This window comes from Penaeus chinensis, chromosome 1 (genome assembly GCF_019202785.1).
Source record: "Penaeus chinensis breed Huanghai No. 1 chromosome 1, ASM1920278v2, whole genome shotgun sequence".
Lineage (NCBI taxonomy): Eukaryota > Metazoa > Arthropoda > Malacostraca > Decapoda > Penaeidae > Penaeus > Penaeus chinensis.
This window is the reverse complement of record NC_061819.1, coordinates 32,475,500-32,496,277: the sequence shown is the minus strand read 5'-3', so window position 1 is coordinate 32,496,277 and position 20,778 is coordinate 32,475,500. Positions and strand designations below refer to the sequence as shown.

At 40.0% G+C, this 20,778-nt stretch overlaps 2 protein-coding genes across 8 annotated transcripts in view; one reads left to right on the top strand and one right to left on the bottom strand.

Moving 5' to 3' along the window:
• Positions 1–68: 68 nt before the first annotated feature.
• Positions 69–19,641, top strand: LOC125043914 (rap guanine nucleotide exchange factor 1-like; the record flags this gene model as incomplete). Of its 6 annotated transcripts, none has more annotated exon segments than XM_047640555.1 (15): positions 69–270; positions 1,396–1,543; positions 1,658–1,785; positions 1,940–2,128; positions 2,273–2,752; positions 2,924–3,026; positions 5,042–5,161; positions 5,624–5,800; positions 5,933–6,194; positions 6,371–6,533; positions 7,467–7,619; positions 7,928–8,181; positions 15,373–16,192; positions 16,302–16,433; positions 16,549–19,641. In XM_047640555.1, coding segments are annotated over 15 exon segments (3,458 nt in total), but the record flags the coding sequence as incomplete, so codon positions are not given.
• Positions 18,869–20,778, bottom strand: part of LOC125044251 — a 7,159-nt gene continuing 5,249 nt past the window's right edge. For both annotated transcript variants that reach the window (XM_047640851.1, XM_047640925.1), the window contains exon 5: positions 18,869–20,778. This exon is cut by the window's right edge and continues 798 nt beyond it. The gene's annotated coding sequence lies outside the window, so the exon portion shown is untranslated.

Sequence of the window (20,778 nt, the reverse complement as noted above, 5' to 3'; positions counted from 1 at the left end):
CACTTAAGATACGAGGCATTATGAAGAGACTCGTATATCAGAATCTCAAGCCTCCAATTCCGCCACAGGTAAGATCGTGAAGGTGGAGCCAAGTCACAGCAGCGAAAGCCTGGAGAGCAAGGTGGAGCATGTGTGGCGGGCGCTGGCTTTTTACAGGGATGTGGTGGAGAAGAGCATGATGGACATGTTGCCCGGCTCAGCCACAGTCGTGCTCGAGATGGTTCTCGCTCTCAACCTCGCCCTCAAGCCCTGCTTCTCTAATCAGAACAGGTCAGTGCTATTAACCTTTGCAGAGCCTTTTCCTATTAACCTTTCTTCTTCACTTATCGCCTTCCATAGGGTCTCTCCCCTCTCCTCCCCCTCACCTCGTCTCTCCTTTCCTCTCTTTTTCTGTCTTCTCTTCTCTTTTCCTCTCCTTTCCTCTCTTGTCCTTCCCTCTCCTCTTTTCTCTTCCCTTCTCTCTTTTCTCCTCTCCCCTCTCCCCTCTCCCCTCTCCCCTCTCCCCTCTCCCCTCTCCCCTCTCCCCTCTCCCCTCTCCCCTCTCCCCTCTCTTCACTTCTCTTCTCTTCTCTTCTCTTCTCTTCTCTTCTCTTCTCTCTCTCCTCTCCTCTCCTCTCCTCTCCTCTCCTCTCCTCTCCTCTCCTCTCCTCTCCTCTCCTCTCCTCTCCTCTCCTCTCCTCTCCTCTCCTCTCCTCTCCTCTCTTCCCTCTCCTCTCCTCTCCTCTCCTCTCCTCTCCTCTCCTCTCCTCTCCTCTCTTCTCTTCTCTATTCTCCTCTCCTCTCATTTAGTCTCTCCTTTCTGATCTCTCTTCTCTCTTCTCTCTCCTCTCCTCTCCTCTCCTCTCCTCTCCTCTCCTCTCCTCTCCTCTCCCCTCCCCTCCCCTCCCCTCCCCTCCCCTCCCCTCCCCTCCCCTCTCCTCTCCTCTCCTCTCCTCTCCTCTCCTCTCCTCTCCTCTCCTCTCCTCTCCTCTCCTCTCCTCTCCTCTCCTCTCCTCTCCTCTCATCTCATCTCCTCCTTCATTCTGCTCTTTCTTTTCTCTATTTCCTCTTTCTCATTTCTCTCCTTTTTATCTTCTCTTGTCTGTTTTATGAGTCTCTCTTCTCTCCACCTTCTCTTCTCTCACCCCTCACACTGTCCCTACTCCCTCTCCCCATCTCTCATCCCACTCTTTTTCACCTCTCCCTCAATTCTCCCTCTTTTTCCCTCTCCTCTCCCCTTTGTCTCTCTTTCTCTTTTCTCATTTTCCCCCTCTTTATTTTCATTTAAATTCAGTCTTTCTCCTCTTTTCCTGTCTCCTTAAGTCATCTCATTGTGCTTCATATCCTACATATTAGCAAAGAGTTCAGTATAAGGCAGGATTTCCAAATAACTTTCCCTGGTGGTGTTCCATACAGCTCTGCGGTGTCTTCAGTCATAGCCCGCGTACACCACAGTGTGGCAGAATTGGTGCGGTGGAGTGACCAGTTATTACTTCGTGGGGATGAGGCTCACAATACTCAGACCGTCCAACAGGTTGTTCAGTCAGTTAGGGATGCCGTCCAGGTAGGTTCTCTATTACTATATGATGTATACTATAGGTGTGTGTAACAGAGCTGATCAGATGACAGTAATTTTTAAAATTTATTTTTAATGAATTCCTTTTGTTCTATTTCTCAGGCTTTCGTTGATCTTGCTGCTGATAAGGAAAACTTGAATATATCAGATTCAAGCATAATGGATAGCACTCCGTCCACTAATGTTAATAATAATTCGATAAACTCAGAAATATCAACTCCTTATTACAGGTAAACTATTTTTATGTATTATTTTATACTGACCATAAATGTATGTAACAGTCATATATGTAGACACATGCACTCTATTATTATTTGCAGTACAATAATTCAAACACAGTTTCAAATTGAGGCCTGCTAAATGATGAGCTCATTCCTTTTGCAGAAATTCAGATACTGTGTCAAATCATCGAAATTCACTGCCTGAGATTACAGCTGATTCACCTGTGGAAAAGAATAGAAGTTTCCTTTCTCCACGAGACAGTAGCACTAAGCTTAGCCACTCACTGAGTTCTGACTCAATACTTAATACCACTGTGGAAACACCACCTCCTAAGCCACCTCTTCCAACTGGGTGAGTTCCATACCTTAATTTTTCTAAACCCCTTTTCTCTGGGTAAGTTCCCTGCTTTATTCTTTCTCAAGATGATTGTTTTATAAGACTAATTCTAGGCATTTTTGATGATAATATTTTGATCATCCTTGTCTTTCTGAACAGGCGGAATGATATTGCACCCCCACTACCTCCAAAGAAGAAGAATCACTGTAAGAGAAGTTCCCCAGAGAATGGTGTAGGCAACCCCATGTACCAAAACTCACCCCTTGGGCACAGCTCACCATTAAACCGCAGCCCAAGGGAAAGTTCCTCAGAGTGGCAACCTCATGGCTGTAGTTCACTGGACAGGGAATCTCATACTGCTCATTCCTCAGACCAAGTATCCCCTGCATCCAGTCTTGACTCCATGAACCAGTCTCATGAAGAGTCTGTTAAATGCCAGACAAGGCTTAATCCCTGTGGGTCTATTCTTAATGATCGATTTGATCTTGATTTTGAAAGAGCCCTGCAGAAGATTGGTATAGAACCTAGGCTTGGCCACTGTTTATCAGACTTTGACACTGCCAGTATGTGTTTCACGGACTCTGGCTTCCCTTCTCTTTCCTCAGTGAACAGCCTCTCATCAAACACTCTCATTAACAGGTACTTGTTTTAAGTGGGTGTATGTACATAAATTGGGTTGAAATCTATCTAGAGTCACCACTGGATTCTTAAACAGTTTATTGAAGAATTGATACTAGTTGATTGATAGAGTAGTATTGCAATACTTGAAAGTTTTTGTAGGGAAATATCTATAGCTTAATTTTGTTACAGCTCTACCAACCAACCCTTCCTAAGTCATATGTCCAAGAGCACCAGTGAGAGTCAGTCAGTGGTGGAGTCTCGCACAGAGACCTTCTTCTCCTCCTCATCTCAGGTAAGATTGAATTACATCATAAACACTTTAGCCTGATCTTGATGGTGCATGCAGTGTAAAGGTATAAAGTGATTAAGCATGACATGCTTTATGATATAGATTTTATCATCTATAGATTACTCTTTCTCTATGAACTTCAACAGTTCTAGTGGTTTGATCTCTGTTACTTTTAGTAATCACAATTGATGGGATTACCTTCATAAATACTTTACATCTTTATTGCATTTTTCATGATCATTACTCTATATTCCTAATAAGACCATATATGCTGACATTATTAATTTCTAAATCATTTAGCAATGTTATTAATATTAGCAGCATACAAATGTTTAATAAGATGTCTAACTAAAAGAAGCTAAAATACAAAAATGTCTTATATTAATGATACAGGTATTAAACTAGTTGAGTATATTATTATTTTTATTGTATGTTCAATATTCCTGGAAACAAAGAAAATATACTGTTGAGATTTAGGTATTATTTGTGGAAACTTATCTTTACATTATCACACTATCAGTGTTTTTTTCTGCCAATTCACTTTCAGTTGGAAAATAAGTGTAATATTCTTTGGAAGTGGTGGAAGCTGACCTAGTTGTAAAGATGGGAAATGACGAGAAGAATATTTTGATTAATATACTGAATCACAGTGATTATTGTAATTCATGATAGTGGAACTTGTAGATATTACATTTTGATATCAGTTTATGTACTGCCATGAATACCTGTCAGGTGATGAACTAAGTGTATTATGATTTTCACACTTAAGTATCAGAAAGCAAATTTTGCCTTAGGCCATTTTTAACTTGTGTACCAATCTTTGTTTACTATTGTTGTATTCAGTTTTTGTATGAGTAAATTGATAGACCAATTAGTAAGAAAAAGATTATTTTTAGTTTTAACCCACTGACTCAAAGAGTGTACGTATACATGCAGTGATTTTGTTGTTTTGTTTTATTCATTTTTATTCACATCGGTGACTCCAGGAGTTCTGAGTCACCAGGAGTTGAATACTTGGCCTGTGGTCGCATTTTTACCACTTTTCTTAAGCTTTTGGATATTTTTTTTTTATTATTCTCGTTATTATTATTGTTAACAAAGTGATGAGGATAATAATGATGAATATGATGATGATGATGATGATGATGATGATGATGATGATGATGATGATGATGATGATGATGATGATGATGATGATGATGATGATAATGATGGTGATGATGATAGTAATAATGAAAATGAAAACAAGGTTGATAATAATGAAGATGATAATAATAATAATCATGGTAATAATAATGATTTTGATAATGATAATAGTCATGATAATGATAATAATTGTGATAATGATAATACTTTTGATAATGATAATAATTGTGATAATGATAATCATGAAAATGATAATTATAATGATAAAGATTATGATAATCATGATGATATTGATGATAATAATAATAGTAATGATAATGAAATGATTGTGGTGATGGTAATGATGATGATGATGAGGATGATGATCATGATCATGATGATGATCATGATGATCATGATGATCATGATGATGATCATGATGATTATGATGAGCATGATGATCATGATATCAAAAAAAAAAAAAAAAAAAAAAAAAGTGAGTAAAAAGATAAGAACAGGTGACTCCTTGGTGACTGAGCACTTGTGAAGCAAAAACAAAATTAATAAAACAAAACTACAGTGGGCAGTGCAAGTACCCAGTGCCAGTGGGTTAGTGAATTTTATACTTTTAAAAATAGTTTTGTAATTATTGTGATGTGATAAGTGTAATGTTTGAAACTTATATTCATAGTATTTTTCCTTAAAAGTTCTGTATTGCTATGTAATGTAGAAGTTCTTTACAAGATGAATGTTGGACAATGTTGTGCATTTTATCTTTGCTGCTACTTTTTATTGGAATGTTCCACTTGAAGTGTGATTGTCACTCTGGTCCAGACGTCAGACCCCACCCACTGCACCCTGCTTTTTCTGACTTGCATGGCTAAATTCAACAGGTTAGCAGTAAGGTGAGCTGCGGCACCAAGCGTGTAGTATCCTACCAGCACTTTACCACTACCCGTTCATCCACATCATCCTCAGCTTCATCTGCTTCAACCTCCTCCAGTGGCAGTGAGGTGGGTCTCCAGGTGAATGAGGTTAATAGATCTATTGTGCCTTATCTGTTCTTAGGCCTACTAGTAACTGGGTAATAGGTCTATAATTGGTTTAAACAATTAAATGCATGTTTTCTAGGTGTCATGGACATTAAGATTTCTTAGTATTAGGTTTTGTGTTAAATGGTAACTGTGATAATCCTTTTTGTATAACATATTTTTGTTCTTGCCTGAACACAACACACACACACAAAATTTGTTTGATGTTTCCATCATCATTTCTGCTGATAATATATCTAATTGATAATATATCTAAGTGATGCAAAGGTTCTCAACTATTTTTGGTTGGCTGTTTGGAACTTGTGGAACTTATGATATATATTTAATTTTATTATTTGCATGATCATTTTGTGGGGTGAATGTTTTTTTTCATAAAATCCATATATTTGAAGTTTTGTTCACTTTATGCAAATCTTTTTACAGGGAGAAAAGATAGAGAACAACACCATGTCCATTCAAGTACCTCCTGCATTGCCAGTGAAACAGCGCATACAGCAAGGTCGACGATCAGCCGAGATGCGCACAACCTCCACATATGATAACGTTAATTGTGACTTTCCTGATACTGATACTGTAGACTCACATGACATTAGATATAAGGTAAGAAAGATGATATTTAACTTATTATGTGTTTTCTCCATTCCAGTTTATAAAAGAACGCAGTTGGTGATAATTGTTTCTATTTATTTATATTTTGGTAACTTCATTTATACTTTCTTGTCTGCTTGTCAGAAGGATGACCCTAGTCCCAAGCTTCCTCCCAAGATTGGCAATCTGCAGCTGGGTGGCAGCAGTAGTAGTAGCACCAGCAGTGTCAACAGTGGTTATATGAGTAGCACTACAAGCATGTTAAGCAACAGTAGTAATGCCAGCAGTCAGGGGAGCAGCAGTGTTGTGCAGCTACGGCGGCATACCACGGTGTTCCAGTCCCAGCTTGGTAGTTCATGCCTTGGTGATGACAACCCACCACCACTGCCTGTGAAGAAGAAATATGGTATGTATTCCTCTTGGTACAAAATGATCACTCATTGTCTTTTTGCCATAGCATGAGGATTGTTATGCATCAAAGTTTATTCAATCTCTAGGAGTTTAGTCCCAAATAAATTCATAACCAGTAAGTTTATGTCAAAGAACAATACTGCAAGACTGTGATGCTTACCTTTATTCTAGTTATGGACTACATGAAGCTCTTTGGCCAAGTGTCTGAGCCGAATGAAAGTGACCTGTTAAGGAATTCAGTGCACCAGATACACCTCCATGCAGATTGGCATGCTCATGAGAGTGAACATGAGCTTTACCATGCGTCACATTCATTCTCCAGCATGATGAAAGGGTGAGACACACAAATAGTTTATACTACAGTTCTGGCTATGATGTATTACATCTACTTGCAAGAATGTGTGGGTGTTAATTCTGTTTCTTTTCAATGAAAAACATCCTTTTGGCCTGTATTTCTTCTTATTCTTGAATTTACTTTTGCACATATTCTTGTTTGTTTTGTTGCCTTTTCATTTAGTTTTTCTTTTGATTTTCATGTCATAGAGTATCAGAATATTGTACAAAATCTGTATAGCTATAGTTTTGATTTTGTTCATTTGTGATTTAATTTCCTGAATGATGTTAATTAGTAAAATTACACTGTAAGTAAAGTTATATTGTAAAATTATTAATCCAGTTTGAGAATGTTATTAAAAAATTGTGCCTTTGTATTTTAAGGTTTGTAAGGTGGGGTGAAATTTGTTTATGAAAAAAGGAATGTAGAATAATAGAAAAAAATTGGTTCATCTTAACCTAGGATCGGCATGCATGGACATGCCATGCCCACAGGGAATTTAATTTATTGATTGTATTTACACATAAGTGGCTCCACAAGTGCTTAGTCACCAGTGAGTCAATCACTAGTCCGACCTATCTCACCTGTTTACCCTTTTCCTTGATTTTGGGAAATATTTTATTTGATTTAATATTGTGGTTAGTATTGTTAATAGTATTGTTAATAACACTAATGATTATAGGGACAATGATAATATCAGTATAAATATTAATATTATTAGAAAAAATAATTTTTCCTGTAAACTCAAGGAAGGTGAAAATCAGTTGAGAGCAAATAGACAAGTAATTGACTCCTTAGTAGCAGAACACATGTGGAGCCATAGATACATTTTACAAAAATAGTACAGTGAACACCATGTTTTCCAGGCAGCATTGGGTTAAGAATATATTGTTCATAATCAAATCTAAAAACATTCTGTGTGATTACTTACAGCAGCATGGAGCACATATCACTCCAGCCTCCACCAGCGCTGCCCCCTAAGCAGAAGCAGAGGGCCATTGCCAGTGCCTCTCGCCAGTCCTTGCCACCGGCCATGAGAGTTGTACCCATCATGGGACCTGAGCCAGAAGAGAAAGCTTATGAACCGTAAGTTCTTGATTTTCTTGGTGGGAAGGCACCACATAAAGGTCCTCTTCTGTGACATTAGTGATTGTTAACACGTTATTAGACCTATAAGATTATTTAACACTATTCAAAATTGAATTCAGTGATGGTGAGCACTATAGAGTTACTGTTCCATTATTTTAAAGAATTACTAAGAATTACTTGAAATTAAATTGATCATCTTCTGAAAATGGATAGAAGGATAGAAACAAATTTGAAATAAGTAAAGTAAGAACAGATGGGAATAGATTTGTCTTCATATAAAACTGATTACTGTTCGTCTCTTCTAGGATGGACAATGGTCGCAAGCATGAGGAGGAGAGAGATGAACCTGAGGAGGTGATTGTCCAAGACCAGTGTTTGCACATAGAAAAGAAAGCACCAGAGAAGGAAGAGGAGGAAGAAGAGGAGGAAGAATGCTTGCTTGACTATCTTGATGTGCAGGAGTATCTGGTCCTGAAGAAGGAAGGGGATGAGGGCCCTGACATCAGAGGAGGTCCTGTGGATGCACTCGTGGTCCATGCATCTAAGGCTAACAAGAATGGTGAGGTGGAAGTTTTTAAAAAGTATTTTTGTAGTACTTTTTTATACTTAGATGTGGGGGAAAACAAATAAATACTTATTTTTGAGTTTATAGTTCTAGTAACATTATTTTTGTGCATTCAAGTGTTCTGAAGAAGTAGGGGAGATTATTGTATGAGTGTTGGATGGACCATATGTTTTCAAATAAGAATTTACTTTATGGATCTGATATTACAGCATTGCTTTCTGAAATAGAGGATTTCAGTGAGACATTACAGAATGTTTGCTTGAAAACTTTTGAGTCCAGATAACCTGAAGTCGTGTTGATGTTTAAAAACAGTATATGATCTTTGTAGATGTTATCGAGGTTGCAAATATTTTTATATTTTTTTAGCAGTTTTTAGTATCAAGACTGTGTGTGAGTAAATGGGTAACAAGGAAGAAAATAGTTTTATATTTTGGTTATAATGCTGATATTATGGCTTATTTAGTATATTTGGTGTGTAATCCTGTTCTTAATGTTGTGAATGGAATGGCAAAATTACTTTCAGGTGTTTTACCCTTATCAAGCACATTTCTAAAGCAAGTATTTATATTTATTGCTTACCTTTTGTATTGAGTTGTTCTTTTAAGTGTTTTAATCTGAATGTTTTATATTCAAATAACTGACAAGTAAATGATGGAAGTGATGATTTTACTAGTAATAGTAACTTTTTTTTCTTTCATTTCATAAATTAGTTTTTGCTTCCAGTTACTGACATTTATTTGGAGACATTGAAATTATTAATTTAAATGGAATTTTTTCTCTTTCACAAGTTACTATACTGTGCTTTTAATTTTTGCTTTATGTGTAAGGATTTCCAGTCCTTATAGCTTGCTTCTGTTTAAATTTCATAACAGAAAACCAAATTGTAAGTTGACATGTATACAATTGGGCTATATTAGTATAATGATTTTCTTTTCATGGTTAACAGAGGATGAAGAAAAGGATGGTAAGGTTATTGTGTTCCGGTCAGGTGCATGTGCTACGTCCTTTCCTCTTATGTACAATATTTCTGAAATCTTTTGTGTCTGCCATCACTAAATTTAGTAAGGCAGAGAAAAAGAAGTGTAAAGAGAAACATGTATTTCTGATAAAGAGTAGTTACAGTTGTTGATGATTGCAAAAAGAGCAGTAGACCTACATTACTTTTAGTCTGTGTTTGTGAAAAGTCAAGGTTTGACATGAGAACGTAGGAGAAGTACCGAGATGAATTTTAAGTGCGACGGCGAAAGTGTCTGCTTTCACGTTTTCTTTCCAGTGTCCCAGCATTGGTTCTCTTCCTGGGGGGGGGAATGGGGGGAAGTTCTGTAGGGATATTGCTAACTTAGACTTGTCTACGTGTAGGGGGGGTGGACTTGCGGGATTGCTGGATTTGGTGAGTATAATCTATAACTCATTATCCATAACTCTCATCAATAACTACACAAACTCTCTCTACTATACTAAAACACAATCTACTCTATATATCAAATCTATATATCTGACGGCCAGGAGCCAGCGGCAAGAGAAAGGGGGAAAGAGAGAAAGAGAAGCAGAGAGAGGAGAGGGGAAAGAGAGACAGATGAACTAGAGACCGAGAGCACGAGAGACCGCGAGCGCGGAGCCCGACGACGGAGAGAGAGCGAGAGAGGAGAGAGGCAGCGCAGAGAGAGAGAGGAGTGAGGAGAGACGAGCAGAGAGAGAGAGCGGCGAGAGAGAGGAGAGATTAAGTGAGAGAGAGCGCAGGCGAGAGTGGAGATAGAGAGCTATTTAAGAGGAGGAGAGAGACGAGAGAGATTCAGGAATGAGGAGGCGAGAGACTTCAAGAAGAAGAGAGAGAGATTTGGAAGAGAGAGAGAGCGCGTAGGCGTTTAAGAAGAGAGAGAGAGAGCGAGTTAAGAGAAAGAGAGAGAGCGATTAAGAGAGAGAGAATAAGAGAGGAGAGGCTATTACGGAGAGAAGAGAAGAGAATAAGAGAGTAGAATACAGAGAGAGAGGTAGAGAGATTGAAGAGACGAGAGCGAGGCGAGATCTTACGATAGAGAGAGAGAGAAGAATCAAGAGAGAGAGCGAGAGAGATTACGTAGAGAGCGAGAGAGAGCTTAAGGAGAGACCGCGAGGCGAGGAGAGAGCGAGAGAGAGTTTCAGAGAGCGAGAGATAGAAAGAGGAGAAGAGTTACTGGAGCGAGGCGAGCGATAGATTAAGAGAGAGCGAGAGCGAAAGATTGTAAAGACGAGAGAGAGAAGCGAGATTTACAGAGAGAGGGACGATTAGAGCGCGAGCGAGCGAGAGAGTGGCGAGAGAGAGCGAGGGAGAGAGAGAGAGAGGAGATTAAGTAGAGAGAGAATAAGAAGAGAGTTTTAAGAGAATATTAACGTAGAGTGAGCTTAAAGTGAGAGGAAGATTAAGAGAAATATTAAGAGAGTAGAGACTACTTCAAGACCGAGCGCGCGAGCTTACAGAAGAGGCGTGATAGAGAGAAAGTAAAGGAGAAAGAGAGAAGATTAAGAGAGAGAGAGAGAGAGAGCGAGAGGTGAGAGAGATCTAAGAGAGATGAGACGAGGAGAGATTACCAAGAGAGAGAGAGAGATGATTAAGGAGAGACGGAGCGATTCAAGCGAGAGAGAGAGCAGAGAGAGAGCAAGATTCAGACGTGAGAGATAAGAGGATTAAGAGGAGTTTAAAGAGAGAGAGTAGGAGAGATTAAGAGAGCGAGAGAGAGATTAGACGTTAGAGAGAAGAGAAGAGAGAGGCTTAAGAGGAGCGAGAGAAAGAGGGATTTAGAGAGAGATTAAGAGAGAGAATCCGAAGAGCGAGAGAGATTAAGGGAGAGATAGAGAGTAGGGAGATAAAGAACGAGAGAGCGGAGAGCGATTAAGGGAGCGATTAAGAAGAGAGATGCGATTAAGAAGCGACTAGAAAAGAAAAAAAGAGGAGAGAGAGAGCAGAGATTATTTAAGAACGAGAGAAGAATAGAGAGATTAAAACTCGAACGAGAGGCATTCGAGGAAAAGAGAGAGGAGAGAGGAGAAAGAGAGATAGACGAGAGAGCGAGACAGAGAGAGAGAGCGAGAGAGCGAGGAGAGGAAGATTAAAGAAGAGGAGAGATTCAGAGAGAGAAGAGCAGAGAAGATTTAAGAGAGAGAAGCGAGAGAACGATAAGACAGAAGAGAGAGCGCGAATTAAGAGCAGAGAGTAGGAAGGAGAGCGAGAAGATTAGAGAGAGGAAGAGAGAGATTAAGGAGAGAGAGAGATGCATACGTAGAGTGGCGAGGGTAGAGAGAGGAGATTAAGAAGGAGAGAGAGCGGAGTGGAAGATAAAGTCGAAGGATTAAGAGAGAGAGAGGAGTAAAGAGGCTTAAGGAAAGCGAGAGAGAGAGAGATTAACAGAGGCGATTAAGCCTCGGAGAGAGAGGAGATTAAGAAGAGAGAGAGAGAGAGAAGTTAAGGAGAAGAAGAGAGAGAGAGAGAGATTAAGAGAGAGAGAAGAGATTAAGAAGAAGAGAGCGAGATTAAAGAGGCGAGATTAAGGGAAGAGTAGAGAGAGCGCAGATTAGAGAGAGAGAAGAAAGAGAGAGAGAGATTAAGAGCGAGCTAGAAGAGAGAGTGAGCGAGCGCGAGAGAGCGGCGAGAGAAGAAGAGAGTAAGAGAGAGAGAGATTAAGAGAGAGAGGAGAGAGAACAAGATTAAGAGAGAGATTAAGAGAGAGAGAGAGCGAGATTAGAGCGCGATTTAAGCGAGAGAGATGTAAGGAGAGAGAGAGGAGAGAGAGGAGAGAGAGAGGAGAGAGAGAGCGAGAGAGGGGAGAAGGGCGATTAAGAGAGAGAGAGGGGGCGATTCGGAGAGCGAGCAGAGAGATTAAGAGAGAGAGATGCGATATAGAGAGAGAGAGAGAGACGAGAGATAGAGAGATTAAGAGAGAGAAGAGATTTAGAGAGAGAGCGAGGGATTAAGAGAGAGAGAGAGGGCAAAGCGAGCGCGGGAGAGGAGAAAAGGAGAGAGAGAGAGAGATTAGAGAGAGAGAGAGAGATTTATAGAGCGAGCGACGATTAAGAGGAGAGAGCTGATAGGAGATTAAAGCAGAGAGAGAGAGAGGCTTCAGCGAGAGAGAGAGAGCGAAAGAGAAGGATAAAAGAGACCGAGAGAGAGACCGAGAAGAAGAAAGAGTGAGATCCGCGAAAGAGAGAGAGAGAGAGAGAGAGAGAGAGAGAGAAGAGCAACGAAAGAAACTAGAAGAAAGAAAGAAAAGAGCAGAGATAGAGAGAAAGAGGATAGAGAGATAGAGATCGAGAGAGAGAAGGGGACATAGAGAGAGGCGAGATTCCGAGAGCGAGATAAGCGAGCTCGAGATTCGAGAGAGGAGGGTTCCGCGAGGAGAAAGAGCGCGAGCGTGCGAGCGAGAGAGGAGAGGGAGCAGAGAGAGAGCGAGAGAGCGAGAGAGAGGGAGCGCGAGAGAGATTAACGCCGGAGCGAGCGTATAGAGGGGTTAAAGAGAGAGCGAGAGGAGAGAGGGTCGGGAGACGAGGAGGAGAGAGAGAGAGAAGAGCGAGAGGGATCGAGAGAGAGCGAGAGAGAGAGAGCGAGGAGATTACAAGCGAGAGGAGCAGAGCGAGAGAGCGGAGACGAGAAGAGAGAGAGAGAGAGAGAGAGATTAAGATAGAGCAGAGAGAAGAGAGAGAGGAAGATTAAGAGAGAGAGAGAGAGATTCAGAAGAGAGAGAGAGATTAAGGGGAGGAGAGGGGATTAAGGGGAGAGAGCGGGGATTAAGAGGCGAGGGATTAAGGAGAGAGAGAGAGGAGATTCCAGAGGAAGGGAGAGAGGGATTAAGAGAGAGAGAGAGAGAGAGAGAGAGAGAGAGAGAAGGGGATTAAGAGAGAGAGAGAGAGCGATTAAGAGAGAGAGAGGAGCTTAAGCGAGGAGAGAGAGATTAAAGGGAGAGACGGGGTTAAGGAGAGAAAAGATTAGAGATTAAAGAGAGCGAGCGAGGAGCTTTCAGCGAGCGGAGAGCGAGATTAAGCGGGAAGAAAAGAAAGGGAGAGAGGCGCAGAAAAACCGAAGCAAAGAGAGCGATTAAAGAGAGAGAGGGGAGAGGATTAAGAGAGAAGAGAGAGAGAGAGATTAAGAGAGAGGAGAGAGAGTTTAAAGAGAGAGAGCTTAAGAAGAGAGATTAAGAGGGAGATAGGAGAGAGATTAGAGAGAGAGGAGAAGAGAGATTAAGAGAGGGAGCGTCGGGATTAAGGAGAGAGAGGGATAAGGAGAGAGAAGCAGGAGAGAGCGGAGGAGAGAGAGAGGAGAGATGGGAAGAGAGGAGGGGAGAGATTCGCAAGAGGAGAGGGGAAAGGGATTAAGGGGGAGAAGGAAAAAGCGGCAGAGGGGAAATTAAAGAGAGCGAGAGGAGAGAGATAAGAGGGGAGGGGAGAAAAGAATTAAGAGAGAGGGAGAGCGAGAGGGGGGAGGGGAGAGAAGGAAAGAAGAGGAGAGGAGTGAGAGAGAGAGGGGAGCGGGGATTAAGAAAAAGAGGAGTTTTAAGAGAGCGAGCAGCGAGCGAGAGAGAGAGAGAGAGAGAGAGAGCGAAGAGAGCGGAGAGAAAAAAAGGAAGAGAGAGAGAGAGAGAGAGAGAAGAGAGAGAGAGAGCAGAAAGAGAAGAGCCAGAGACGAGAAGAGGAGAGAGAAGAAAGCAAAGACGAACGAAAGAGGGGATAGCGAAAGGGAGAGAGAGAGATTAAGAGAGAGAGATTAAAAAGAGAGAGAGGGGTAAAGAGAGGAGAGGAGAGAGAGAGAAGAGGAGAGAGCGAGAGAGAGAGAGGAGAGAGAGGGGGAGAGAGAGAGAAGAGAGAGAGAGAGGGAGGAAAGAGGGAGAGGGGGAAGGGGAGCGATTAAGGGGAGAGAGGGAGATTACGTAGAGAGGAGCGAGAGATTAAGCGAGAGGAGGGGATTAAAAAAAGAGAGGGGGGGTTAGAGCGAGAGGAGGGGTTTAGAGAGAGAGAGGGGTTTTTAAGAGAGGGAGAGGGATTAAGAGAGAGGGGAGGATTACGGAGAGAGGAGTGGTTTAAGGGAGGCAAAGGATTTAGAGAGAGAGAGGGGGTTAAGGACGCGAGAGTTAAGAGAGCAGCGAGATCGGAGGAATTAAGGCGAGAGAGAGAGAAATTTTAGGAGGAGCGGACCCCTTTGCGCGAGAGAGAGGAGAGATTAGGGGAGCGGGGGGAGAAAAAGAGACTGAGAGGAAAGAGCGGGAGAAAAATTTTTGAGAGGATGCCAAAGAGATAAGTCGAGAGGCGATGTACGAGAGAGGAGAGAGCGCAAAAGCCGCTATCTCTCTTCAACCCTCTCCCCCCTCAACCTCCTCTCTCTCTCTCTCCTCTCTCTCTCTCCTCTCTCCTCTCCTCTCTCTTCTCTCTCCCTCTCCTCTTCTCCTCCCTCTCTCCCTCCCTCTCCCTCTCCCTTTCCCTCTCCTCTCCCTCTCCCTCTCCCTCCCTCTCCCTCCCTCTCCCTCTCCCTCTCCCTCTCCCTCTCTCTCTCTCTCTCTCTCTCTCTCTCTCTCTCTCTCTCTCTCTCCCTCCCTCCCTCCCTCCCTCTCTAACTCTTCCTCTCCCTCTCCCTCTCTCTCTCAACCTCTCTCTCTCTTTTAACCTCTCTCTCTCCCTCTCTCTCTCTCTCTCTCTCTCTCTCTCTCTCTCTCTCTCTCTCTCTCTCTCTCTCTCTCTCTCTCTCTCTCTCTCTTTCTCTCTCTCTCCCTCTCTCTCCCTCTCCCTCTCCCTCTCCCTCTCCCTCTCCCTCTCTCTCTCTCTCTCCCTCTCCCTCTCCCTCTCCCTCTCCCTCTCCCTCCCCCTCCCCCCTCCCCCTCCCCCCTCTCCCTCCCCCTCCCTCTCTCTCTCTCTCTCTCTCTCTCTCTCTCTCTCTCTCTCTCTCTCTCTCTCTCTCTCTCTCTCTCTCTCTCTCTCTCTCTCTCTCTTACTCCCACTCTTACTCTTTCACTCTTACTCTTTCACTCTTACTCTTTCACTCTCACTATTACTCTCACTAGCTGTTTAACTCAGACAGACATGTATATATTCTCATATCCTAACAAACACACACTTGTCCAAAATATTTTCATCATGTCTTGCACATTCTTACACTTACAGGATATGACAAGATAGAGATTATTGTTCATCTCACATTATATTTATATTTACTTTTTTTTATTCCAGATTTCTTGTATCAAGAAGCATTTTTGACTACATATCGCACCTTTGTAACACCCAGTGAACTTGTGACGAAGTTGTTGTATCGTTACAATAAATTTACAAACAGCCCAGATGTGGACCGCCAAAAAGCAGCAAGAAACGCCTTCTCTCTCCTTGTTCGTGTTGTGGATGAGCTCACCATCACTGACTTGAACATTGAGCTTCTTGAAACTCTTACTGAATTTGAATATTATCTCCTTTGTTGTGGTGATCTGCTTTTGGCAAGAGCCCTAAGAAAAAAGATTGTTGAGAAGCTAGAGAAACGCAAGAGATACTATGCTCCAAATGAAAGTTTGATTATTGCCTCACGGGAGGTGACGACAAAACAGTCTACTATATTAGAATTCAAGTCACAAGATATAGCTGAACAGATGACTTTATTGGATGCTGAACTGTTTCACAATATGGAAATTCCAGAAGTATTGCTCTGGGCGAGAGAGCAGAATGAGGAAAGATCTCCAAATTTAACAACCTTCACTGAACATTTTAATAAGATGTCTTACTGGGCTCGCTCTCGAATCCTTGAGCAAGAAGATGCAAAAGACAGAGAAAAGTATGTCATGAAATTTATCAAAATAATGAAGCATCTTCGTAAAATCAGCAATTTTAACTCCTACTTGGCTCTTCTCTCTGCATTGGACTCTGCCCCCATTAGGAGACTAGAGTGGCAACGAAATGTTACTGATGGCCTGAAGGAGTACTGTGCCCTCATAGACTCCTCATGCTCGTTTAGGGCATATAGACAGGCTCTCTCTGATTCTACACCTCCCTGTATACCTTACATGTAAGTTGAAGAGATTACTTAAGTGGATTTCATCTTTTTCACTGCTTGATATTGAAAAAATAATATTTAAAAAATTATACTTATGTAAACTAATTAATTAATTTTACAGTGGACTGATCCTTCAAGACTTAACATTTGTGGATATTGGAAACAACGAATTGATGTCAGATGGGAATGTCAACTTTTCTAAACGCTGGCAACAGTTTAATATTCTTGATAATATGAAAAGATTCAAGAAATGGTGAGTACACATTGTGGTTGGAATATACACTATGAAAGACAGAGTATAACTTTAAGTATGTGTCAGTAGTCATTTTTGCAACTTTAATCACACCAACTTGTTTAACTTTTTTCAGCCAATATTCCTTCAAGAAGAATGAAAAAGTCATTGCCTTCTTTAACAACTTCGACGACTATCACAGCGAAGAGGCTCTCTGGCACATCTCTGAGTCCATCAAACCCCGAGGTGGAAAGAAGAAGTGAAAGCCGAAACGAGACAGAGATCTCTCAATCGCAGGATCGAATTAAGCTTTAGACATATTTCACTGCAGTAATGCATGATTTATATAAATGTTATATTTTTTTTAACAGTAATTGTAGTACATTCTGAGGTGATACTGTGAGTTTGACTCAGAATACTTTATTGTGTTCCATTATTTGTGTAAAATAGCACAGATGACTTGGATATTCTACCACACATAATACTAGCAATCAGATACACCTCAAAAGTATATATTTGTTAATAGAAAACGAAATATGAATGAATATGCATATATTACTATTACATCCCAGTCCATTGTGTAATATATAGTAGAGATTAGTTGGAAGCATCATGAAGGTGCTTGGTATGGAGGCCATAATGGCTAGTCGTTTTTGAGTTTAGTGGCTTTGAAAGTATAGGTAGATATGCTTGAAAGTTCGTTCTGGTAACTGTTAGGCTTTTATGGCATAACTACAAAATGTAAGGAATGAAAAGGCAGAAAATATTGTTCATATATTGATGGGATATATGCTGCCAATAAAGAAAGTGAAAGAATTAAATCAAAGAATATTAAGTGTGTAGTCAGTTTGTATATATTTGTACAGTGGAAATCAGAATAGAATAATCATTTTTATTTTATTTGGTGATATAGACAGTCCTACAGATATTTAGCCATTTTGTGTTCTCAGTTATGCAATTCACAAAACTCATTCTTACTCAAATATGGGTTTCTGTTCAACTCTTTGTTACTTCATAATAATGTAAACATTTGCAAGCCAAAGATGTAGCCGAAGGCTGCGCATGTAATGATCAGTCCAAAGATATTTTCTTGTATGTTAGTAGGTGGGAATGAAACCATCAGACTTGTGCTGATTAGGTGAATTTCTCCCTTTAGACTTTTACTTAGAATAAAATCACTTCCTCTATTTAAGATGGTGTTCTGCCAGCAGTTCTCTTTGGCAGCACATCATTTGTATTGTTGTTTCCTATTGGCAAATCACATGTGTTTGTGGTTATAGAGAAGAAATGCCAAACATCTGTTCTTTTATTTTGGTCCTTTGAACTGTCACAAAACATTAAGACAGACCATAGTGCTTCATATGACTGCACACAACTGGCAAGACTTGTCAGTACTGACAAGAGTATTATATAAGGTCACAATACACTAGATGGACTACATTATTAGGCTTGATCACCCTACTTGTTGCTAATCATTTCAGGCCTTAATGGTAGATCATCCAATCTGTGTTTAGGGTTATCTGATCTTCCATGACTTATCTGGGAAGGACTTTGAGGCATAGGCACATGCTCTAGCATACTGGTTATAGTATAATTCATTACTGATGTTAATATAATTCTTAGAAGTAAACACAGTTGCAAGTAATGTATATTAGGTGAACATTGTATACAGTTACATGTCATTTGCAGAACTATGTTGACCTAAGAGAAATAGAATATGGGACGGAATAACTCATATCTGTTTTAGGGTTTCCATTTTTATTTTGCAAAGGGAAGTGAGTAGGCACTTATTACTGTGTTATGGTGTTTCACTACTCTGCTATGGGTAATAGTAAATACATCACATCAAACTTTATAATGCTAAAGTGTCTTGGAGGATGAATACATAATTTCATCACTATATTATCAGAAAAAAAGTGTGAGACTGCTCCAAAGATTATTGTTGTGTTGTGATTGTTAGTAATTACTTTGGAATTATTATTAATGCTCTTATCATCCTGTGAAGGCAGAAATGAATGCCACTATTCAATATGGATATGAACTAAATACTAGCAACTATTATTATCAAAAGCTGCAACAATCTTCTCCAATATTCAGCAAGCTATGATTGGCAGAGCAGTATGTTTCTTTGGAAGCTTCTGTACTTGTACATTCATTTCTTCTCCTTGAAGTTCTTAACCTTGGCTAAAGCATTTTCTCCATATCCTTATCTTTATTCCCATACTTTCCTTTTCTTTTATTTGACTATAAAGGTCTATGGCAAAGTGACAGGTATCCCCTCATTATGTATTTTTGTTGTCATCTTTTGCTTCTATTTATTATGTATTTCTTTCTACCACTTACTCCCATTACCTTTTGCCACTTTGATAAATTGTCATCTCATTTTGTTACTGATTTTAGTTATGCATCTTTTTTCTCTTGCATAATGATTGTTTGTAATAATTATAATGACCAGATACTGTATTTCAATTTATTTCCTTTCTTTTCTCACATTTGCATTGTTGATAAGCATTTTATGGTGAGTTATGTATATATTTATAAAAGAAAGAAAGTACAATCATGCTCCTTGGCCAGACTTTAACTGGTATTATAACTATCACATGAGTTAATAAATGCATCATAAAGGAACTTTTTTATGTCAACATGATGGAAATGCTTCCGAAGCATATATCAGACTCATTTATGGTACTCATTAGAGTTTATGTACATGACACCTGCAGGACACCTAAACACCATGTAAATTGGGAGCAGAATACCAGGCATGTGCTGGTGGCTCATACCATAACTAGGTTCACAAACCTGACTTTGTGTATTTTTCAGAAACAGTATTTGTATATAAAGTGCTCATATATAGTCTATGGATAGGAGTAATAGTACTACCTTGTTTTTAATAGGTTTAGGAAGTTTACTGACACATGCCTTGTTCATCCTTAAGTATGGCTAAGTAAAGCTAGTATTCTTGCATATCTTGTAAGAATATTCAGCCTCAAGTCTCCTCATCATGAGGTACAAACAAGGAATCAGAGGCTATGTTCAAGGACATGGCCCCTTATTCTAGTCATTCTTGTGAGTCATTATGCACCAAGAGATTTTATTTACTTTTCTGGACTGTTTTTAAAATGTAGCATATATAGGATTATTTAAACATTATTTGCATACTGAGTTGCTATAAATTAATGGTTTGTATTGTGTCATGTAATTTTATACAGAAAATAAATTTGATATGCCATGTGTCTTTTACTTTTGATAACCTTGATTCACTTGTTCTAAGACACTCAATTGTACTGCCTATATGATGCTTAATCATTTTCTTAAGTCTGAGCCTCCAAACACCCTGAATGAATAGCCATGCTTATAATGAACTTGCATATATAGTCACCTTTAGTCAGGTTGCTGTTGTCCCTCAGTGAGCACGAACAGGGTACCAGTTACTAGTAACAATCTGCAGTTCTTTCAGATCATCTGCATAATTAACTTTAGTAATTAGCTTTTTTGCCAAAATTATATAAAATGCAGTTAGGGATGCTTATATAGCTGCCCTGAAAAATGTGAAAGATGTGAACTGAAACAACTACATTTTACATCTTATCTTGTTTTCAATCCAATAATATTTTTGGCAATTTGTCACCGAAGTCGCAAACATCATGAACTGAAAATAAAATAAGACCAACCGTATAGCATAAATGACAGCAATACGACCACTACATCTATTTCCCCCACAATCCCTTGCTCATTTTGTCGTGGAGTCTTAGGAGAGGGGGATCACCCCAACCTTGGTTCTCAGCCCTCGCCTTAACTCAATTTTGCCGTTTTTGCCACAATACATTATCATAATGCTCCCAACTCCCTTAGTTCCTTCCCCTTCTAACAACCTTTACCTTATAGTATACCTCCCTTCTCAACCCTTTTCACTTCCATACTACTCTCTAGTACTGTTCAACCTGTAACTTTACCCTAATCAGTAACTCATTCCTAACCCCTTTCACTACTATACTTTACCATAGTGCCATATGACCTTTGAAGTCCTAAAGCACTTCCTTACCTGGGGGCTTTGTCCCCAAGCCTCACGCTATTGCTGTACTTTGAACGCCACTAATGACCTTAAATGTTGACGTGGCAGGAAATTTTCAATAAATATAATATATAAATTTTGAATTGCAATTGGCCAACAGTTTTCTCATTACAGCCATGCAACTTATCTTAGAGTAAACATATTACAAAACAGCCCGCGCTGCAATCTCATAATAATAATGATGACAACAACAACAGAACAACACAAATACCGACAACGATAATAATTATTATAATTATTATTATCAGTAAGGCTGTCAGCAGCAGCAGCATCGTAATAATGATTTACTAGGGC